The sequence below is a fragment of the Ambystoma mexicanum genome, chromosome 7q (genome assembly GCF_040938575.1).
Source record: "Ambystoma mexicanum isolate Mex_15411 chromosome 7q, UKY_AmexF1_1, whole genome shotgun sequence".
NCBI classification, from domain to species: domain Eukaryota; kingdom Metazoa; phylum Chordata; class Amphibia; order Caudata; family Ambystomatidae; genus Ambystoma; species Ambystoma mexicanum.
This window is the reverse complement of record NC_090941.1, coordinates 747,218,369-747,242,079: the sequence shown is the minus strand read 5'-3', so window position 1 is coordinate 747,242,079 and position 23,711 is coordinate 747,218,369. Positions and strand designations below refer to the sequence as shown.

At 44.9% G+C, this 23,711-nt stretch overlaps 1 protein-coding gene across 2 annotated transcripts in view; it reads left to right on the top strand.

Annotated features, from left to right (window-relative positions):
- Positions 1-22,937, top strand: part of ATM (ATM serine/threonine kinase) — a 3,046,976-nt gene extending 3,024,039 nt beyond the window's left edge. For both annotated transcript variants that reach the window (XM_069640412.1, XM_069640413.1), the window contains 3 exons: positions 12,391-12,454; positions 19,051-19,178; positions 19,262-22,937. In XM_069640412.1, coding sequence (XP_069496513.1) covers positions 12,391-12,454; positions 19,051-19,178; positions 19,262-19,445 — 376 coding nt within the window. In that variant the 3' untranslated portion in view covers positions 19,446-22,937. The remainder of the gene's footprint in view (positions 1-12,390; positions 12,455-19,050; positions 19,179-19,261) is intronic.
- Positions 22,938-23,711: the final 774 nt, after the last annotated feature.

The window sequence follows — 23,711 nt, the reverse complement described above, 5'->3', positions numbered from 1 at the left end:
ATCAGCTCTCTGACCTTAGCGTGTAGTACCACAAAATGTTTACACAGCACCTCGATAAACATGTTTACATATAAATAGAGCATCAGTGGCAGGAGCACCATATTTATCGGGGCGACCCAGCACATCAGGGAGCAAGGCAGTTTTGCCAGAGTGGGAGTGATGAGTTCAGCCTGCTCAGGGTCCTATACATGTTTTTAAGGTATGTTTCCCACATCTCATGGTGTATTTCAATCCCCAGGTATCTAAAGGTGTCTTTTGCACAGCATAACGTCGCAGCTGCCCCTACTAATCCCGTTTTGAGGCACAGTCCAATTAACGTAAAGAAGCCAGACTTCGCCCAGTTCTTTTTAATGCAAGACAGCTCTCTGAAATTCTCCACCACCTCCATATGGCATTGTAAATTCACCTCCGGGTTGCTGACGTATGTATAAGGACGTTGTCTGCTTACATCAAAATCAAGTGACGACTCTCGCCTATTGTGATAGCTGCACCCTTGAATTCTCTTCTCATATAATACTGCTAATGACTCTACATCCAGTATAAACAGCTAATGTGAGAGCGGGCACCCTTGGTGTGTTCCTGACTTAATGGCCCACTCGTTCGAGATATTTAATCCTGTCCTAACCCTCACCACCAGGTTGGTGTATACTCGGCAGATCCATTTAAGTAACTCATTGCCCAGGCCACATTTCTGCAGCACTGCAAATAGCCAATCCCACCCCACCAAATCGAATGCCTTAATTTCATCACCACTGTGTACTCTTCGTTCTGATTGGCTGTGTGGGAAATCACATGCTATACTCTCCTCAGATTATGGGATGTATTTCTGTTCTGTGTGTATTAACTCTGGGAGTACGGTCTGTGGTGTCCTGCTAATATCAAACTTAAGAACTTATTACCTACATGTAACATTGAAAGGGTCTATAAGACCCACTCTCCGTCGGGTCTTTTCTCGCCTTAAGGATTGACACAATTACTGCCTCTCTCATTGATCTCAGGAGTTGCCACGCCTCATAGGAGGAATTCAGGATTTGTAGCAATTTATCATCCAGGATTGCCTTACATGTTTTTTAAAACTCAGCTGGGACCCCATCACTGCCCCGAGTTTTTTGCGTAGCCAGCTGCGATACGGCTGCTAATATCTCCTGTTCTGTTAATTGTGTGTCTATTCCTCCCTCTGCGATTCTAATATTTTAGGTAGGTCATTATTTTGAAGAGTGTATTCCAGATCGTTCTCCTGAACTTGCTGCGCCCTCCCGTTCAGCTTTTCATAATATTCAGTAAAGGAATGGTTAATATCAGTGGCCGCTATCCACATCGCCCCACAACCATCTATTATTTCCACTATATTTGTCCTCAGATTTTCTTGCTTCAGAAGCCAAGCCAGCAGTCTAACAGGCCAGGATTTAGACAGTGTGGCCCTAACCCCTACCTAGACTGCTATCCATTCCCAACAAATCACCACCTTAAAGGCATCCCACATGACCCGGCGACCTAGAACACTGTGCTTGTTCTCCTCAAAGTATCTGCTCACAGCATCCCCCATTCATTTCCTATATGTCAAATCAATCAAGGACTCTGCCCGTAGCTTCCAGGTGGGTGCGGGTAGCCTGCTCTCTCACCAGAAAAGCATAGCAATCAACAGGTCGTGGTCAGATAGGGCTCTTCCTAATTATTGTGGGCTAACAAACTTCTTTGAGTGCTCCTCACAAGTGAATACAAAATGAATTCTCATGTGTACCTTGTGTGGGGGTAATAGAAAGAAAACCCCTTCGTAGAAGGTTATCTCTTCATATCTCCCTCAAGATAAGTGTCTCCACCATTGTTCTCAGCGCCTGTGTTGCCGTTGCTACTTTCCCAGTCCCCCCATCAGATCTATCTGTGGGTCCAGCGTGCAATTAAACCCCCCCACCCAAAAATCACAGAGTATCTGTAGATACATCTCCCAATATTGATAAGAGAAATGTTGACGTGTCTATATTAGGTGCGTGTTACGCTCACCTGGCTCCCACAGGGGCGTCGGTCGGACCCGGCGGCTGCGGTCTCCACCCACGTGATGCGTATTGCAGCGATGACTGACTGGATCTGCCCTCCTAATCTTGTCTGCTTAACCCGTAGAAATATTCTCCTGCAAGTGGAGAGATGGATTTAGCCACTTGTGGATTCAAGTGATGGCCCCCCCACAGTCCTCCCCAACTAATCACCTCCGAAATGCCCTCACAGCAATCTCACCTTATATTCTTGAAAGATGAGCTCTCCATCCCGCGTGGATTTGCAGGGGCGCGCCGATTCCAGTTACTTCACTGGTTTCAATATGTCCGATGTTCACTCTTGTTCCCCCCTTCCTTTCTTGTCTTGCAGCTGGCTCGTGAAAAGATGCTCTTGTGGCAGCTGGTGGCGCTCAGGTAAGAGTCTGTATTACCCGGTGCTGTCCGGTAAATGTTGCACGAGGAAAACGTGTTGTTTTGTCTCTCTTTACAGATGCGGCACGTGAAAATATGGAGAGTCACAAAAGCATGCCTCCGGTGGTAAATCGGGTAAGTCTATGGTGGTAAGAATTATATTTGTTGGTTCCCTCGGCTCACCTTGTAGTTTTCTTTTGTCTCCTAGGTGCCGAAGTTCGGCGAAGAAATGATGGAGGCAGCCCCGACCCGAAGGATGCTGTGAAGACTGGTGAGTATGGTGCAGTGCTGCAGCTGGAGGTGCGGCGCATGCAGAAATGATTTCTTTACAGGTCCGGAGATGAGATGGATCCAGAATCAGGTGTGGAATAGAAATAAGTTTGTTTTCTAACCTTGTCCCTTTCTTTCCTCTTTGTTTTAGGAGCTACGGGTTCGAGGCGGGCGTGGCAGAAGACTGGATGCAGGCTGCAGGCACGGTGAGTGTTACGCTGCTGGATGCAGAATAACGCGAAGCGTGTGTTGCTGGTCAGGTGTGGTTTAAATAGCCTCAAAAGTAGTCCCAGGTAAGAAGTCCCTAGAACCAAGTAAAAAATAGTCCCTGTAGAAAAATAGTCCCTTTCAGGCTTCATGTTGGATTGAGTCATTTGCAGCATGGTCTGCCTGAGGTAAGTAATGACTATGAGCCTGGCCCCTAAGGCGCCAGGACTGAACCCAGATAGCCCCTAGCCGGGGCTGCTGAGGTTTTATTAAATGTCTAGATGCCGGCTCCCGGGGCTGATGGGCTTGGTCCGGATGCCTGGGGGTAGTGACAGTGCGTTTGTATTCATGATGCAAATCGGTTTCCCCTTCCATCACCCCCTTTACCAAAATCAGCATACTTTCCCGTGCTCTGATCACCCTTTCCGTCTTAAGTGGTATTCCATTTGCTATCCATATGAGCACTCCCCTCTCATATATGTCGAATAGGTTGCCCGGTTCCTCCCCACCTCCTAAGCATAGCTTCCTGTCCCTTCCTATCTAGATGCGTCTCCTGCAGCAGTGCAACACTGATCTTCTTCCATTTCAAGTAATTATGTACTATATTCCTCTTAACATAACGATTTAGACCTCTGCCATATAAGGATCTTAAATTGAACCTCCATCTCTCCTTAGGTCGTAAATGTTGACAAGGTCATGCGCACTCTCCTCTTTATTCATCCTCCACCACATATTTGGCTTCCATCGGTTTCATCTTTCATCCACAGCAGTATCCATAATATACTCCTTCCCCATCAAACCAGACATAACTAACCTTCCCTGTCACTAACTTTTAACAGAGTAACCAAAACAATAAACTCCCTCTCAATAGCAGCTGGCTGTTCGAGATAACACTACTGCTTCGCCCTGGACCTTATAGTGGGGCCATCAATGTCTGCTGCTGACACCAAGAGCTCTCCCATAGTGCCAGATCGGGTCCTCAGCCAGTGTACCACCTGTGTGCTCAGGGTAGTTCAGCATCTCAGCAGTGAACCGAGTTTGGGTACACCCTCAAGTAGAAGGCAATTCTCCGGCCCAGGGGCCAGGTAAACAGTATTTCAACCAGTGGTCCACTATGAAGTTCCTGCACCTTTTCCTGAGGTTTAAATGTTTCCACAGCCTCCTAGTCTTAGAAGACCAATGTCTCCATCATCTAATGGTTTATCTTGGGTGCCGCAGCAAGTATCCTCCTAATCTTACTCTTACGTCCCGTCCCCTTTCCTTCATACTGCATGGGCATTCGCCTTCCGACGGGCCCAGCACATCTTCTGGCGCAGCAGGGAGGCAGGGTCATCCACCCTGCACCAGCGAAACTAGCCCTCACAGCGTGGTTCCTGAGCAGATCACGCTAAGTCACCTCAGCCTCTCCCAGGCTAATCTAGAAATCATACAGGATGCCAGGAGAAAGTATACCAGGGCCCAGTATAAGAGCAAGTGGACCAGGTTCTGCCACTGGGCAGACTCTAAGGGTATCGACCCCTGGCATGTACCCTTGACGATGTGCTCTCCTTCTTGGCGCACCTCGCCCACTCAGGCGTGCAGGTGGACACTTGCCGCACGTACCTGGCAGATATTGGGGCTTACAGAAACTCGGAGGAGGAGGTCTTTTCCTCTTCCAACCGAATTGTCAAGAAACATTTGACAGGACTCCCCATGCTCTACCCGCCCATCAAGAGGCTGCACCCCATGTGGGACCTCAACATTGTCTAGGGTGCTCTGGCGCACAAACCATTTGAACCAATGGCGTCCGCGGACATCAGGCTGGTCACCATCAAGACGGCCTTCTAGTTGGCCTCACCTTGGCTCGCAGAATCAGCGAAATCCAGGCGCTGGTCGCCTCGGAGCCATACACTATGTTTCACAAGGACACGGTAGTCCTACTTAAACATCCAGCATTCCTACCTAAGGTCCCTTCCGCATTCCATCTGAACGAAGAAATAGTGCTGCCTACGTTTTTTTGCCTAGCCCAAGGACGTGACACAGAAGGTTCTGCACTGCCTTGATGTCAGACGTGCCCTGAAATTCTACCTAGACAGGACCAAGGGCTTCCGCAAGTCGAACGCTCTTTTTGTCACCTTTGGCGGATCAAGACCGGAGTATCAGGTCTCCAAGGCCTCCATAGCCAGTTGGATGGTTTAGGCCATCAAAGAAGTGTACGAGGGACAGCATAAGCCACTGCACGCCCACGTGGTCAGAGCCAAGGCAACGGCCATTGCTTTCCAGCGACATGTCCCCTGGAAGGTCATAAACAGGGCGGCCACATGGGCCACCCCTTCGGCTTTCTGCAAGCACTACTGTTTGGATGCCGGCTCGAGATCAAACACAGCTTTCGAACAGGCGGTTCATAGGAAACTGTTTGCTTAAGGACGGTCTCCTCTCCACCCTAGGGGCTACACTCAGTTGTAATCGCCCATGCAGTATGGAGGAAAAGGAACAGGACGTAAGAGTAATTAGAAGTTACTCACCGTATTGACTAACATACTGTTAGCCCCCGTTCCTCCATACGTCCCACCATCCTCCCCCCTAATAAAGCTGGTATCATTAGGCAATGTTAATCTTTTGTCGATGCGTCTATGGGGACTGAGGTGTGGCGCCGGAGGGCGGAGTCAGGGCAGCGCATGCTCCCAGGGCCGCACCCCTACACGCCTCTAAATTTAAAGGGGAAGATGTTTTTTTCTGGTGAAAAAGGTTCCGTCTCCCGTCCCTTGGAAGTGACGCCCATGCAGTATGGAGGAAAGGGGACTAAGGACTAAGAGTACGTTAGTCACTACAGTGAGTAACGTATAATATCTCACTGCTCTTAGCATCTTCCAGTGGAATTTGGAGATTCTGTTGACCCATTCATTTATATGCCATTTCAGAAGTATCAAAGAACTACGACTTCCTTTTATGCAGGACTTCATGTTTTTCAGGGTATAGCAATATATTTTGTAGCTGTTGTTGACGAAGCCTGGTCTTTATTGAGTCATGTTGACTACGCTGCTTCTGCACTTGTGCATTGGAGTCCGGATAAATGGTCAGGGTCAAGGTTCCTCTCCTGATCCTCCCTCCTTACATTGAGAATGGCATTATACTATCCTTGTCTTTATATAATTAAGTATCTTGGCAATCACTGGTCTTGGCTGTGCACCAGGAAGGGGGTGGGAGGGGGTCTCCTGCTCAATACTCTGTGGGCTGTCTTAACTGTGAAGCCCTGCAAGAGCTTCCTTTGGCCTATCTCTTGTAGCAGAGATTTTCGATACAGTCTGTTGGATCCCATCCTTGCTCACCTTTCTGAATGCCTAAGATCCTAATGTTATTCCTTCCCGCTCACCCTTCCACGTCCTCAACTCTATCTTCCAACCACGTCATCTTCTGTAGCAAACACTCAACTTGTTCCCTCAGCTTGCCTGCCTGCGTCGCTGTTCCCTCAATTTTTATCTCCAACACGCTCACCTTCTCAGCCAGCGAACATAGATCCTGGCGCAGTAGGGAAACGTCTACCTTCACTTCGCCAATCATATGTTCAAGCGAAGACCTGACGTCCGCTATAGCGCCAAAGATGGTGGTTGCATTCTGTATTGTCTCCTGCTGCTCAGCCCAACATTTTACAGCTTCTGCCGGCGCCTCAGATGTGTGTGTCTTCTTTCATTGAGTATAGTGCTCCATATTAGCCTGTTATGAATGCACGTGTGGCATCTTTGTTCTGTAGGCAAGGCACCAGTGCTCCCTCTCTGAGTGTCTTAGTCAGTATTTTAAGGGAGTCTGTTATGTGCATCAGCCTCCGGTGTATCCCTGTGCCAAAGCAGGGGACCCTTCCCGGTCTCCAAGCAGCAAGACATGGAAAATAAGGGGGAGGGAGGAGGATGTTGGAGCAGGGCCCACCAATATCCCATGGGTGGTGGGGTGTCCAGCCTTTCGCTCGGCTCTCCAGCACTCGCATAAATCATTCAGGCTTTTGATCCCCAGTTGTGCCCATGGCCTGGATCTGCGATCTCCTGAAGGTGGAGGAGGACCCACTCCCCGGGCTCTCAGCGCTAAGTCACAGGGACAGGGTGCCAGCAGTCACTCTTGCCTTGCAGCTGGTCGCATCCCTCTCCTACTCCACTGCCACAAATCCCCAGCTGTTTGGCAGTATATTCTGCCTGCACTGCTCACACGGAGGGTGTGGCTCTGTGAGTGTTGTCACTGGAGCCCTAGTACCTCCAGTTACCACTGCTCGATGTGCCGTCTTAAACGCCCACTGCAGCCGACTTCGGGACCAGGATCTCAGAGCGCTGCCTTCCAGATGCATGAGCGCCATCTTCCAAAACGCATATGTTCCACTTGTGGAGGGTTTTTTGGTCAGTTTCAGGATCACTCCTCCCTCACAGTTGAGGCCACATAGTTAAGCATTCATTACTCATCTAGAGACCACTTTCAAGAGGCTTTAACAACAGGATTTTGTTGTATTTCCCAGACCCCAACGGCAGAGCTCACCCTCTGATGTCCTCACTGCATCCGCACAGGCCAGCCCCCCCGGATGCCTCCTAAAGGGCAGGGGTGCACACCTAAACCAGCTGACGGTGAGCAGGTTATGGTCTACGGCAGAGACAAAACGCCACATAAACCTACTGGAGCTGAGGGCCATCAGACTAACGCTGATGGCTTTTTTGCCTTCCATACATTAGAAGACTATTCTTATCATAATAGCCAATGCAGTGACCATGCACTCAACAAGTCAGGGTGCATACAGTCAACCGTTGTTCTGGGTCCCCCACGAGTGGGAGTTGTCAGGAAGTCCTTTCAGAGATCTGCACCCTCCATGGAACCTCTCAAGTGGATCTGTTCTCTCCAGTTCCAACAAGAAGTACAAGCTATTATGCTCCAGGGAATTTCCCCTGAGACGAGCACTGGGGGATGCATTTTGTGGTGGACTGGAACATTCCCATTCTGTACGTGTTCCCACCTATCCCCATCATCCATCATGTCATCAGGAGGTTGAGGCTGTTCAGGACAACTATTATCCTGATTGGCCTGGATTGGGTGAGGAGGATTTGGTACCCAGACCTTCTTGACATGGCCATCTGCCATCCATGATGTCTTGCGTCAAGAAAAGATTTATTCTCATAAACCGAAGGCCGAATTCTCCATCCGAGTATCAGCACCCTCAATCTTCATGCCTGGCTCTTGAGCGGTTAAGATACAGATGCCTCATTATGAGTTTGGCAGTGTGGCTAAAAAACGGTGGTAATGCAGTGGTAACGGAGTTACTGTTGCATTACTGCACCGCCGAATTATGTGTTTCGGGGTAAGGTGGAGGAAAGACCTACAGCAAAATGCTGGAGGTATTTCAGCAGAATTACCGCCAGTGGTAATTTCGCCGAAATCCCCATGGTGTCCTATGCACTCCATAAATGGGGACTAACACCACCATACTGTCACTTGTAATCTGGCGGTAATTCCGCCGGACCAATTGTCGGTAACAATAAATCTGTTTGGTGATATCTCAGCCGAGATATGTTATGTTATGTTATTTTGCATTTATATAGCGCCTTATATACCATTGGTATGGTCTGAAGGCGCTGGTAGGTTGAACGCCCTTGGGAACCGAAGTTCAGATCAGTAGAGAGAGTAGAGAGGGTCAAAGGTGCGTGTGAGCACCGGGTATGTGTGCAGCTGGTGTGGTATTCGTGTAAAAGCTGCTTCTGAGCGGTAGGTGTGGTGGTTGAGAGATCAGGAGTATGTGTTCGTTCTGGCAGGATTTATCCAGAACGAAAGTGGCTGCGTTAGGCCTGAGGAGAATGCCTGGCTGGGGTGTGTGTAACCAGCAGTGTTTACTTAGAATGATGGCGAGTGTGCGGCAGATGTTGGTATGAGAACAGTTATACCGAATGGTGTCAGTAGTGGTGTTAGTAGTATCTCTGTGTTCTAGTTGAGTGGTGGTGTAAAGGAGAGAGTAAGCATGGTGGTGTGATATGATGGGTTATATGCTCTTTCAAACGTTCTCTGCATTACAAACCATACTATATACGCCACGCAATTCTATGCGCTCCGGTCCGTTCCATGCACTCCTATCCACTCCATGCACCCCAGTCTGCTCCACACACTCCGGTCCGCTCGACGCACTCATGCGCTCCAATCCACCCTGCGCGCTCCAATCCACCCTGCGCGCTCCAATCCGCCCTGCGCGCTCCAGTCCGCCCTGCGCGCTCCAGTCTGCCCCACGTACTCTAGTCTGCCCCACGCATGCACTCCTGTCTGCCCCACGCATGCACTCCTGTCTGCCCCACGCATGCACTCCTGTCAGCCCCATGCATGCACTCCTGTCAGCCTCATGCACGCACTCCTGTCAGCCACACGCACTCCTGTCCGTCACAAGTACTCCTGTCCGCCACATGCACTCCTGTCCGCCACGCGCATTCAAATGCGCTCTATTTACTCTGATCCTTTTCGTGTATTCTAAGTTGTTTTATGCAATCCATCCACATATTTCACCCGTACCATTGTGTATTCTAAGTTGTTTTATGCACTCATATTTCGCCCATAACATCTTCATACTTCATCCTTTCCATCCACCAATTTGACACGTTTCATCCATATACGGCACCCGATCCATCACTTACGGCACCCGATCCATCCATATATGGCACCCGTTCGATCTATATATGGGATCAATTCCATTCATATATATCATTTGTTCTATCCATTTGTCTGCTTTATCCCCTCGCATGTACTACACCTTCATCTGCTCTATGCATTCACCCACCCTACGCAATCACCTGCTCTCCACACTCATCCACACTCCACACTCATCCGCACTCCACACTCATCCGCACTCCACACTCATCCGCACTCCACACTCATCCGCACTTCACACTCATCCGCACTTCACACTCATCCGCTCTCTGCACTCATCCGCTCTCTGCACTCATCCGCTCTCTGCACTCATCCGCTCCCCGCACTCATCCGCTCCCCGCACTCATCCGCTCCCCGCACTCATCCGCTCTCTGCACTCATCCGCTCCCCTCACTCATCCACTCTATGCACTCATCCGCTTTATGCACTTGTGCTTTCCACGCATTCAATTCGCTAATACGCAGTAATCCTGTTCTATATATTCATCTGCTCTATACCCTCATCCGCTCTATAACCTCATCCACTCTATAACCTCATCCGTTCTATGCACTCATCCACTCTGTGCACTCATCCGCTCTGTGCACTCATCCGCTCTATACATTCGCCAGGTCAGCACATTCAACTGTTCCAGCGATCTACACACTCTCCGCACTTCCGTACTCATCCGCTATCCACACTCCTGCACTCTACATACTCATCCACTCTACATACTCATCTGTTCTACACACTCATCCGGTTTACGCTCATCCGTTCTGCAGATTCATCTGTTCTACGCACTCCTGCGTTCTACTCGCTTCTCTGTTATTTATGCACTCATCCGCTCATCCGCTCTACGCACCCAACTGCTATACACACTCATCCGCTCAACATGTTCATCCATTGTATACACTCACCCGATCTACATACTCATTCGATTTACACACTCATTCGAACTATATAGTCATCTGTTCTTCCACTCATGCGTTCTTCCACTCAGCGCATTCATCTGTTCCACACGCTTCATCCATTCTAACTATTTCATCCACGCCATTCACTTTGTTCACTCCTCATGCAGTATGTCCATTTCAGGAGTTTAAATCTCTTTACTGTTTCCGTATGATTTATTCTTATTAACCACTTCCCTTATCACCAAACTCATAATGAGGCCCGGAGATTGGGACCTTTCTGAAGATGTCCTTGAGGTGTTGCTTTCGGCCAGATAACCGGTAACCAAACCTCAATATTGCTGCCATGGGTGATGATTTTGCACTTGTGTAGAGCTAAGGATGTAGAGATCTATCTGTGCGCAACACCTAAGGCATTGTCCTTACTTTTAAACCTATCCCAACAGGCGCTACAGATAAGTACAGTAAAAGGACACCTGACTTCACTTTCCATAGTGAAGTGCACACCTGAAAAAGGATCATTGCTTACAGTGCCAATTGTGATACAATTCCTTAAAGGTCTAACAAACAATGTCCTCCTGGTGCATTTCATTGTGCAGGCCTGGGATTTAAATCTTGCCTTGACTTTCCTGATGGGAGACCCTTTTGGGTTGATGCATTCTTGCCGGCCCAGGCTTTTCGCGTAGAAAACTATATTTCTGGTGTTGAATACTTTCGCACATAGTTCGAGAAGTGTAGGCTCTTTCCTGCAAGCCTCCTTTCACCTTTTTTTTCGCAGGACAAGCTGACGCTCAAAGTATGCCCCATCTTTCTTCATAAGGTTGTCTCTGATTTTCATTGGTCACAAAATATTTTTTGAGGGGATTGGGTCCTTCGACGTATTCCATACCTATGACAGTAATCAGCACAGCTGTGGTGATTACTGTCATAGATATGGAATACGTCGTCGGACCATCCCATCGAAAGAACGTTACCAGGTAAGAGAGTAACTTGTTCTTCTTACGTGTATCCAAATGCTATGATTCCCGAGGGTTTTAGAATACACTTGACTAGAAGGATGGCCATCACTTTGGCTCTCCAAAATGTAGTCCCGCTGTTGGACAACTGCCATGCTGCCACATGGTCATCAATGCATCCCTTCAAAAGGCATTACTGCCTGAATGAACTGTCAGGTTAGGATGCCTGTTTTGTTAGGGTGGTCTTGGTTTTCTTGATTTGACAGTCACCTCAGGTTTCACTCGTCTATACTGATATGGGATTATATCTAAAATGAGGAATCTGTGGGAGGACACAATCCATTAGAAGAAATTACTTACCAGTGGCAATGTTCTTTCTGATGGATGTTCCTCCCACCCATCCTGTCCCTCTAATAAAGGGCTCTCTCTCAAAAATGTTTTTATGTTAACTAATACACAGCTGAGTTTTGAGGAAAAACAGTAGAACTGAGGTCCAGGGGGCGTGGTGCAAGTTACTTATATCGATGCCAACATCCCGTCCGGCCTCTAGAAAGGAGCTTGCCGAGGGACCTTAACACCAATGTTGCATGCTACTCCTGCTGTCAAAAAAGTTTCTGAAATCTGCTAAAGCAGGAAGAATATATCTAATCTGAGGGAGGAACTTCCATCAGAAAGAATGGTACCAGAGGTAAGTAATTTGTTCTTCTAATGCTCACTTCAAGTATGTATGCATCAAAAGAAGGTTGCTCTTGTCTTACTGAGTAAAGACCATTGTCAAAACCTAAAATAACCATATCAATTTTGTTCTGATAAAAAGTTATCATTCTAAGATGTACAGCCCAGTACACTCCTATGTATACCCCTTGGAAATATTCCTCTGTGAAAGGGAACAAACCGCACCAGTGAGGCTCCTTGCCTGATTTGTATGAAATCAGAGTATAACAATGGCCTCACATGTATATTTTAAAAAAATATGTCTGTGATAAAAGGGTTGCTTGCATAAATATGTGTTTAATTATTTTATGTAAATTGTAGGTGCTGTGAAAAAACGATGGAAGTTATGAGAAATTCCCAAGAAGCCTTGCTCACAATTGTTGAGGTAACTAGTACTTTTATTCTAGCGATTGAGAAAAATTGACCTTTCTCTGTTTTTCCTGCACTATAAAACGCACTGGACTTTAAAACATTGGCAAGGCAATGACTAGTGACTTCTATGCAAAGAGTTCTGTGACCATCTAATAGTGCCACACCAGGCTATAAAGCATTATATCTACAGGTATATACAATGTTCTTTCGTAACTGGATAGGAGGATTGGGTGACACCCTGTCATCTTTGCAAACAAAGGACAGACTTTGATGTGCTTTGTTAGGTTCCATGTAATAATATCCCCGCGAAAATGTCCTGGCAAATAAGTCGCCAAAAAATGTCTGTTTTTTGCCAGGACATTATTACATTTAACATGCAGGGGACACCCACGCAACCCCCCAATCCATTTTTTTTCTCCATAGGAGCGTGGGACCCCAATCCCTTCCGGCCCCCTTCACCCCCTATATATGGTCATCATTAATATTGTCTCCACAACCTTTTCCCAGCGACATTATGTATAGCGATCATTTATTAGGGACATTAGTACCTGATACCCTTGGTTATTGTCCAAACCACTGTAGCCGTTTTGATTGTAATACCTGAGAAAACCGCATGGGTCTATGTATTTAAGTTAATTTAGCATTTTTTTTACTTTTGAAAACGTTTTAATTACATTTAAAAAAAACTGATACAGACCCCAAATTTGACTAATAAATTTGACAGCTTTTGCTTTTTTAAACTGATTGAATTTTAAGATAATTCAAAACAGCAAATTAAAAAAATAGATGCAGGGGGGAAGAAAGACGGTTAAATGAGTATATTAAGGGAGGCATAGTATCACAAGTGAAGACAGACACAAGAGATATACTGTTCAAGGGTGTTTATTGACCAAAAGGGTTGGATAAACGCCTGTTTGGCCCTATCTCTATAGATGGGAGCACACTCTACCATATAATAATAAACAAAACAGTCCTAGTTGTGTCAGTAAAAAGAAAATGGCCTATACTAAATAAACCTATTGCTTGCCCTAATATTATTACAATAAATAGGTGCATGGGAAAAGGCGCATATACAGGAAAAACAGAGTTCTAACATAAAGGATCAAGATGGCTGAGTCAGCTCTCCTCCCCACTTTGAACAGCATGGAGCAAGGCGGCCCCGTAGATAGGCTGACACACTCTGGCTCAGGTTCTCAAAACAAAGGCAGTTTGAACTGGAGGATTCCAGCCCTTTAAGATGAGGTAGCAATACCCTTGAGATGGATGGGGATGCAGAAGTTACTCAAACATAAATAATCGAAATGACTAGGGTAGTTGGCAAAAGGATAACTGTTTTAATATCAATTATCTAAAACGGTGAGTACAACGGACATCAACGGACGTTTTAGCGTAAGATCGCTCAATGCATCTTTATAAAAAGCATTCTTTTATAGCAAAAAAACAACATTGATGACGTTAACCTACATATTACGAACGTCATCCTACGTGGCAAACTACAAAAACCTAGTGGCAGTTGTGATAGGGTCTAAGAAAACATCTAAGTATATGATCCATACTCGTCTGAAAGAGTGAAGAACAGTGATAGGTTTCTTAACAGTTTCTTAACATCAGGTGGGGCAACTAAGTCCTCCCCTTAAACATGTCACTACGAACGTCACTAAATAGACGACGTTCCATTGGCTACACAAACTATAGGACCCTTAATCACGCGGCCCCCTACCATTGGTTGGCACTCTAAACTTTGTCAGTATTTTTCCACCTACGTTGGCAGCACGCAGACTCAACTTCCAGGTGCTGGTGAGCTAGTCTTCAACCATAGCTTCCCACCAATTAGCATATCCATCTATCATCACCTCAGTGGTCTGGCGTCAATTAGGGCTTTGAACTTGTCCTTGGGAGTGTTCTTTTGCTCTGGAGAATTCAGGGGAGTGAAGGCTTGCTCTGTCCTAATGCATAGATGTGACCATCGTGTTCGTCCAACTTCATCCTTCCATGTGACTGAAGACCACAAAATCGAGCTTCTGGTGCATTAAAATACTATTTTCAACTAGACCTCTGACCTCTTCCTTGTTTTTGTCCATGCCTCCTGAACAGGAGTTTCATTCTTTCACATGATTTGTATCCAATGTCTGCTCACCTCAGCCTGATATAGACTTGGCTTCTTGGCTCATCCAGTCTTGCCTTTCTGAGTTTCACTCCTGTTAATTCACTTGTTTTTCAACTGCGACACACTGGAAAAGAGGCCTTCCTTTTTTAGCCCAGCTCTGCTATAATACGTAGTGGAAACAGCCATTCTTTACTCATTTATATATATATGTATATTTTGGGGCATGCCGCAATCTAGTCACTACTTAGCTAGCCTCAAGAATACTTCATCGGCTTGCGTTTCTTTGCATATATACACGTGTAAAATTACTTGACATCTTCATCCTTTTTGTAGCATAAGTTTGTTCATCTTGATCCCAAGATGCCACTTATCTTCGATACTTTCTTGATGCCTTATAGAATATCTGCATTCTCTAGTATCTGCATCTCTTCTATGTGCTTCAGCTTGGGTCTCTGTGTGACGTCACCATTCTTCTTTGTCATTCAGCAGTCCTGTTTCTTCTGGGATTTCATTCAACTGGCCATCATACTGTCTCGTACGCAGGTATGGTTTTCTCCATGGGAACCTTGCCTCCCGGATTCTCCTTGGTATCAGTATTTTCATTGGTACCGCACGTGTCTCACACTCTGGTTCCCAACATATAGGCAATATGGGCGATGTGGTTGAGGTGGAGTTGCTTGCTCCTACTCTACAAGTTCAAAACATGGGTCGAGGCCCGCCTGCCCTTCCATGTTAAAGTATCTCGTTCCAGCTTTCAAAACACAGTTAAAAAAAAAAGGTTCACGTAGGTCTCACTCAGTCGGGCTCAGACCTTTCAAACACAACACCTACAGGGGTTCCTATCTCCAAGCTTAATACATATCCTTTATGGGTTGCCTTCCCCTAACTTAACAAACTTCTGGTCTCCCTCAGTCTGGCTCAGACCTTTTCCTGATGTCGAACACTTTCGAATGTGCGAGGCTTTTACTGTAGACCTCCACAGGACCACTTCAACTTTTCTTTCACCTCACACTCGTGTTATTTGCCCCAGTGTCTCTTGGTTTGGGTAGTTCAGTTTAATGAGCACAAAAGTTCAACATTCACCTACGCTTTCTAGCGCTCATTCACTTTCACTTCAATACGAAAACCCTTTAATCTTTCGCAGAGACTTTAGAATGGGCTACTTTCTTCGCCGGACCACTGCAATACTCTGTATCACTAGTTGCACCGTTATCAGTATTTTAAAAGTTCACCACAGGTCTTCCTTCCTTCGCCTCTCATGCACACACGTGCAGCCTTCAATTGTGTGATATACTGTTGCAACTTCAATCTGAATGTTCTCATTTTAAAACGATGCGCTCAAACTTATTGATGACATTTGTCAACATCAATTACGAGGACTGTCTGAACGTACTTTGGGATAGGATGATGTTGAGCAATCATCGTCCCATAATATTTTCATTGGTTAGATTGTTGAACCATATCGAAAAGGAGGCACAGTGACTCACAGATCAAGTAAGGCCCAAAGGCAGCTCTGGAGGATCCTGTCAACTCGACTGTTTGGAACGGTCTCGAATTGCTGCTCAAAATGGTTTGACAGTGAAAACTTAGGAATCCTGGCTGCCTTAGCTCTCAGTTGCTGTGGGTCCGAAGATAGGTCCTTGTTCCCGTTCTCCCAAGCACAGGGCAAACTGGCACACATCTGCAGGAGTCCATCACCTCCAGTGAGGCTCTGGGTACCCGTGTAGCTGGCAGAGAAACAGGTCTTGCTCCAGCTGTAGGTCGCCCCCAATGTACCCTGGGGATGTTTAGGGAACAGAGTTTGGCTATGCCTTGGACTCTGTCTTCACCTCACTGACGGAGGAGTTTGGAAAGTCAAGTCTCCCAATAGAGGGATAATGAATTCTTCCTTAACTGTTTGGCCAAAAGTGAATCAAAGGAGGAGAGGGGAGTCCCTTGTTTAATAGGGAAAAGTCCACTGGTAATTGGACTAAAGCAAGCCTGCTTTAAGGGGTCCAATCCCTGTTCTTGAGACAAGTGGTCCTTGCCTTTTGGCATCATATGCAAAGTGCATTTTGCTAAAAAAAAGAAGTGGATGTGACCGGAAGAATAGAGAGGTACAGAAAGAAACAATATGGTAGAACCTTCCTCCAACTATGCTGAGCTCCTTCTTTCTACACTAACTCCGCCCCTTCCCTTGCCCACAGCATCAAAGGCGCATTTGCTATGCAGCACCCTGGTGTGAGGCTAGTCCTTTTGGGATGTGTGCGGCCTTTGATTCCTGTTTCCTATGACATTTCCTTCTAGGAGGCGGTCCAGCTGGAAAGAGGTATTACCAGACCTCACAAAGGAACAAAGGAGAAGCACAGTTGTTCAGTCTCTTACTCTGCAGGCTGTTTTACCAGAATACACATAACCCTTTCATAGCTGGGCTCACAGTGCTGACACATGTATGATATCAATCAGATGTGGCTGTGATAATTATGAGAAATACTAGCCACCAACTGTAAACTCGTGTATGGCTCATATTTAAAGTTTAGAACTGCCACCAGGCTACTAAATCTCATAGTTATCTGGTTTGGGAACAGAGGTGCACATCTAAAATACAGCCCCTGTGCTGAAGGGACTTGGCTATCACTGCAGTTGTCAAGAGGCTACCATTGCCCTCTGAACCTGCTCTGTCCGACTGGAGAGCAGGTGCTGCAGATCAGGATACTGATTTGGCAGGGCACAGGTGTACACTATGCTTTTGGCATGGAGCTTGTGGTACTCTGGTTAGCAGGTCTTCCTTTCTGAGATGGAATCACCCACATCATTTTACTTATTTAAAGAAATCAAATATGGCAGGGCTCCTACACTCTTGGCAGATGGCATTTCCTCATATAGTCCCTTAACTCATCTGGAAATGGATATCAGCACCCTCTGCAGTGCTCTGCATTGTTGCAGCACCAATACAATTGGAGGCGCTGTGACATGGAGTAGGTAGCCAGTAGGAGGTCATCCCAGCATTTCAACACACTGAGGTGGTCCAAGTCTATGCTTTACCATGTCAACGCCAGAGAACCAGCTACCGTGGGTCCCATAAAGACCCCTTAACAAGCAAGATGCAGGAAGGCAGACATGCAGCACTAGCGAGATGCGCAGCTCAACGCAAATTTAAAAGCAGTTATTCATCCCTTGGTTACTTAAGCTAGCAACATGTTGGCATTGGTGCAGTATAGAATTTCGGACTGGGACAGTAGATGGGAGTACACAAGCCATATATATGAGATGTGTCCGTATAGGTGAGAAAGTAATTGAAAGCTGATAGTCCAGGCATACAAGCTTGCTGGAGATTAGGTGTACTTTTCTCAGACGTCAATGGGTTGGTGCATCATATTGGATCAAGCTTCCTCTGGAAAATCTGCCATGTACATGTAGTACAACTAGCCACTGGGGCCAGATGGAATACGGACTATTGAATTATGGCGTAATATGTGTTTGCATAGACTGCTGTTTGAAAGCCAGCTGTGTGTTCATGCACATTTGGTTGAAATCAACCAATTACATATATATGTATATTTGTTTATGGTGGTAGCGGGGAACGAGGTTGTGGGCTGGGGTGATATAGAAGATCCTCCCATAATAAAAAGAAACAGGTCGAATTTACATCGGCTAAAATGCATCAACAAACTGCTGATTTGTAAACAGTCGTTAATGAAAACGCACAGAACCAAATTATGGTCGTTAGTCCGGAAACAGGTGCCAGTCACTATCACAGTATTTTTCTATAAAGACATGGCTGTTACCTGCACTCCCCCTTAGGGTTGGGACTAAGCTGCATTGCAGCTCCTCATATCTGTCTGCTGTGTGTTTGTCGTGTCACTCTTTATGGCTGGCTGAAAGGAAAGTGCTTTTCTATTGAAGCATGTTCATCCCATATAGTCTGTTCCCAAGATTGTAGAGGCTATTTAAAGGTGCTGTTGCAAGCGCTATAGCTAAACACTATCCGGCTATTTTGCAGTGTTGGCCTCTAAAACAGCAAAAATAACTGTTCTTGCAATTCTTTGTGTCTTTTTCTTTGTTGTAGATAATGTACATTTAGAACACATCGTGGAAACCGATTATGTTGATGTATAACATGAATTCAGAGCACACTTCTTTTTATAGTTTTTTTAGGATATGGTTCTGTCGTTTTACAGATAGTTGTTTCGATAGATGTTTTATATTTATATATATTTTGTATTTGTTAAAAATGGGCTGTGGTTTTGGCTCATCAGTAAATTTGTCCCTTGTAAAGCTAATGTTTCCATTTCCCACCCGGTTTCTTCCTTACAGTGAATATGTGTAGCCTGATGTGGACCTTAAACATGTAAAACTATCAGAGGTAACCCTCTGACAAATGACTGTTTTTTCACATTTTATAGTTTGCCATATCTTCTTCAATTTGTCTGTCTTATGCTAAGAAAGTATTGCTTTTTTCCTACGCACATGTGCCATCTTTAATATGAAATTGAATGCATTTGTATTTACTACCTGTGCAGGTATTGTTGTATGATCCTCTCTTTGACTGGACCATGAATCCCCTGAAAGCCCTATATTTGCAGCAGGATGAGCCTGACCTCGCCTCGACCCTCAGTGGCGAGGACTCGGAGTGTAATCGAAAGGACAGGTAGGACTCATGTCTTTCTTACCCCTTTTTGTGACGCATACCATAAAGCACAAACTTAAGATGGCTTTCCTTTATTTTCCTAGCAATGATGACCAAGCCTTCAACAAGGTGGCAGAGCGAGTTCTCCTAAGGCTGCAGGAGAAGTTGAAAGGTGTGGAGGAGGGCAACGTGCTGAATGTGGGAGGGCAAGTGAACCTTCTCATCCAGCAGGCTATGGATCCGAAAAACCTCAGCAGACTCTTTCCAGGCTGGAAATCTTGGTTATAACCTTAGGGAGTTAAAAGATATTTGGATGGGGGAAAAGGGACATGTTTACACAGTTTAATTCTAGAAGAACCGTAACCTGCACTTCTGCTGCTTTCAAAGAAAAAACAACACCCAAATCAGATATATCACTGTGTACTGTATTAGATGTATTGTAAAGTACTTTAAATGTACTGGTAGCTGGTACCAGAGATGCGAAATAAATGTTTGCTGTGGGTCAGCAGCCATCTGTTATGTTGCTGCATCGAATGATCAGTACATGTAAATATACTAATAATGCTGTGATACTATGAGGCGTCATACTGTAGTTGACAGACCTTACCCAGCAAATAACTCTCAGGTACAGTTCACCTACCTGAAGTGCCACTAATTTCAGACACTAGAAATGTGCACCTTGCAAATAGTGAGAGGATGGGACTGTATGCCTTAGGAATATCTATGCACATCATCAGTAAATGCCTATGATGTAATTGTTTTTAGACTTCATAATACTGACCAAAAGTAATTATACGTTAGAGGTCATATGTGGCTGTGCTTCAAAATCAGTTGTATTGTGCGTCGTGGATAAGGCAATGGTGAAGTGCCGCATAAAGCTTTAGTGTCGCTATTTCAAAGCACAAAAGTTACACATTAGATGGTTCAAAGTCACATCACATCAATTCCCATCATGCAGATATGCATTGTGACTGTTTTTAGGAGCAGTATAATGCACCTCAAACTTTTGCCTAACTGTACATGCAAGATGATCTGTATTCTCTTTCAGTTAATCATTCTTAAAGAAGGTTTAGTCTCTAAAAGTAGTCTCTAGAAGGAGTCCCTAAACATTTCAAGATGTCCTATGCTCTCTGGAGGAACCCCGCATTTATGGTGGTTGTGCATTCCATCATCTTTCCAGTAAAATTGCCCTGGACTAAGCAGTGTAGTGGAAGAGCCACTGACTTTACCAGGCCATTGATAATGTTGGTATGTCTAATCTCTCCCCTGTTTATCCTGAAGCGATCAAGTTGTTTTCATACTGTGGGAGCAATCCATTGTTAATAGTTCTTGATCTTCACACTCAGGATTGTATGACTGGAGCTGGAATCTCCTCTGTGGCGTTTGACAAGACAAATCTGCCTGCACAATGGCGTGGTCACAGTAGATACTTGTTACTGACTTAATATAAATATTTTGGGGATGGTGGGGTTTTTAAATGGGAACTCCCTAAAAGAAAATATTCGTCCACCCACCCATTATCCATAGACTGCATTGTCCCGGAGTGCAGATAGAAGCTCTATATCGAAAAAAGTACCACCCCAAAAACGAGAGGGGTGGCAAAGTGACTCTGAGCATAATCAAGGGCACCTCAGACTTTCCACACAAACTGGTGACCTCATAAACAGGCATAGCTGGTCAAACCAGTGTTCCTTTAGTCCCACACCCAGCGTTGCTTTTCCCTGACATCCCTGGGGACGGGGTGGTGCAAACGCATACAATGTGATGTTGGGCAATGTAATGCAGGTTTCGTGGTGGTTATAAATAATAGCAAAGTAGTACTTCTCTTTACATATGACTTGGTTCTCTTTCACAACACCACATCCTACCCTACAATGCCTATGCTAAGCAAATGCAGATGAGGTTGGGCATCCAGCAGTGAGTAAACCTATGTTTTGTGAATCTGGGCATTCACACTTCCTGTCAATTGACATAGAACAATCTGTTTTACAGCAACAACTTATACAACTAGGAATACTTTTACAAAGAAAGCCTAGGCACAAGGGTTCACAGTGCGAGTTGTGCTTTACACAAATAAATCTAATGTCTGGAGTACTGTCTAAAAGAAATCAAGCACTTTGAAGACCATTTTCAAAGGAAGCCAAAGACTGCATTGAGATCAGACTTTGCTGGTATTTCATTTACACTGTTTTTGCAAACCTACTTCTGTATTGGCATTTCCTTTTAAAATCGAACAAGCAATCAAATAAATAACGCACGTAGGTTTTCAAAGATGTCCAGTCTGCTTGGATTAAATCTAGTGAAATACCCATTGCGTAGAGCTGGAGACACTAATAAACTATTTTACCCAAATATGTCCAATAAATCGCCTTTTTAATTGGAAACCAATCATAACAAATATTTCTTTACTGCTCCAGAGAATCTCCCAAAGGCAAAGGTAGAAACGTGTTTTCATAATGAAAATGTTTAAAATGCCTGTAAGATCATTTTTGGAATTCACATTCCTTCGTTTGGGCTCCCCGCAGCCTAGTTGATCGGCCTGTTCCAAGGGGTGTCCTACCATGTACTTATCCCATCTCATTCTTGCTGGCATTCTCTCCTCCAGATCTATGTCTTCCTTCATCTTAGACGTACCCCGCCAGTCTCGTGTATGAATGTGCTCTCAAAGAATGCATGAGAACAAATTAGCATGGTGGGAGGGTTCATTCAACATCCACCCTCTACTTAAGACTCACATCAAGTTTGCGTGTACAATGCAATGGATTGGTAAGGCTTGCAGTTTACAGGGTAGTTGTATACCGTGTACATTTTGAATTTCCATGTCATCTGTACTTTGGAGAATGTAGAATGTATGCGACATCTTGGAGAAATGGTCATAGTGAACTACGAAACATCTTTTTTTCAGATTAGTGCTAGCCATGTTTTCCTTGCATGTTTTTGATGATTTCGTTTGAGTATGCAAAGTAGCCTGTTTTTTCTTTTAAAGACAGTAAGAACACTGTTGTACATTAACACATTCAATTTGTTTTTATGCACATTTGCTTCTAATGATCCTTTCAACGAGTAGATGACGATGTGTGGTCTTGTGTGGTATGGAACTGCTGTTCGGTGTCTTGGTAACAATGTTTGATGAAGAGACGGAATCCTTTCAGTGCACACAGCAAATAAATGTATATATTGTAACCCATTTCAGCCTGTGACACCCTGGGAGCTTAATTCAGGAAGAAAATATGTAGCCTGGCTGCCTTTGTGGAGCACCATCTACATTTCAAAAACTATGCAAATGAGCTAGGTTGGTTATTTACCACCTACGTCTTGGAGGAAGTTTCCACTAATCCTTGCTAAGGACATACATGCAGGGACTGTTGCTGTTAGATTCCACCACACCCCCAAAGTGTAAAAAAAAACAAGGTTTCACATTTCAGTAAAAACTCGGAAATGTTTCAGACAGAGGTTAAAACGTTCATCTCTGTATGGCATCTTTGGACTTTGTTCTCTGCGCAAGACCTGTAATTTGCAATAGGAAGGCAGGATTTTATCACTGAAGCATGTCCTAAAGAGTTTATGTATCCAATACATTTGCAATGACTTTTTCTGTTGGGAATTTTTTTAAGGTTTTATTTTATAACTTGCTTTGTAGATAACCATGTTGTTTTCCATTTACCTTCGTCTGTGAAATGTCACTGTTTTCCAAGTGTTGGTTATATGTGTATGTTTTAAATGATATATTTTTGTAAGTAGCGCAGTGCTAATAAAATGGAAAACAAATTCAACAGAAAACGATCGGACTCTTTTATAATTAGTCCACCATCACGCTGCTCTTACCATGGCATTCATGGTGCTTTGGAGCACATTTCTTTTTAAATAAGTGATTTTTCTGTTGAATGTCCATTGTGTGTAAACGGATGTGCATTGTGTCCACAAAATGCTCTGTGACTCATACAGCTGCTAAAACGAATTGTTCAGAACTGGGCTCTATGACATAGCTTCATTGCCTCCCGAGACTAGTTCCATGTTCAGCATATACATACCAACCTTTTTCTGGTCCCACAAGCCAAGCTTCAGATGAGTTCCTATTGGTGCACTCTCCAGACCTTGTTCCCAGACCTACCTTGGGTATGCACTAATCGCCAAAAAGATTCTGCAACAAATAACTGTGCAGGATCCTGGGCCTTTAATCTTGATTTTTGGCTAGCCAAAGTAAAGAAGCATGGGCCACTGCAAGCTTAAAATGCTGTTCCAATATCCTTCTTATAGATTGGTAATTCCTTTCAGTGACTAAGATATTCCAATTTATTTACAGCTCAAATAAAGCACTTGTCGTACCTGTCCATCATAATCCTTGATCAAACATGTCTGGTTATAAGATAAAAGATTGTATAGCAGGCTATTTTGTAAAGATACTGTCCATTACATGAAAAGCAAAAAAACACATCAAAGGAATTTATGTTCCAGAAGTCTATATACCTCTGTTTAGGGGCCTTTGCATCGAGGCAATGATGACAGTAGAAGAATACATTGTCAGGCATATCTTAATAATTTAAGAAATACACA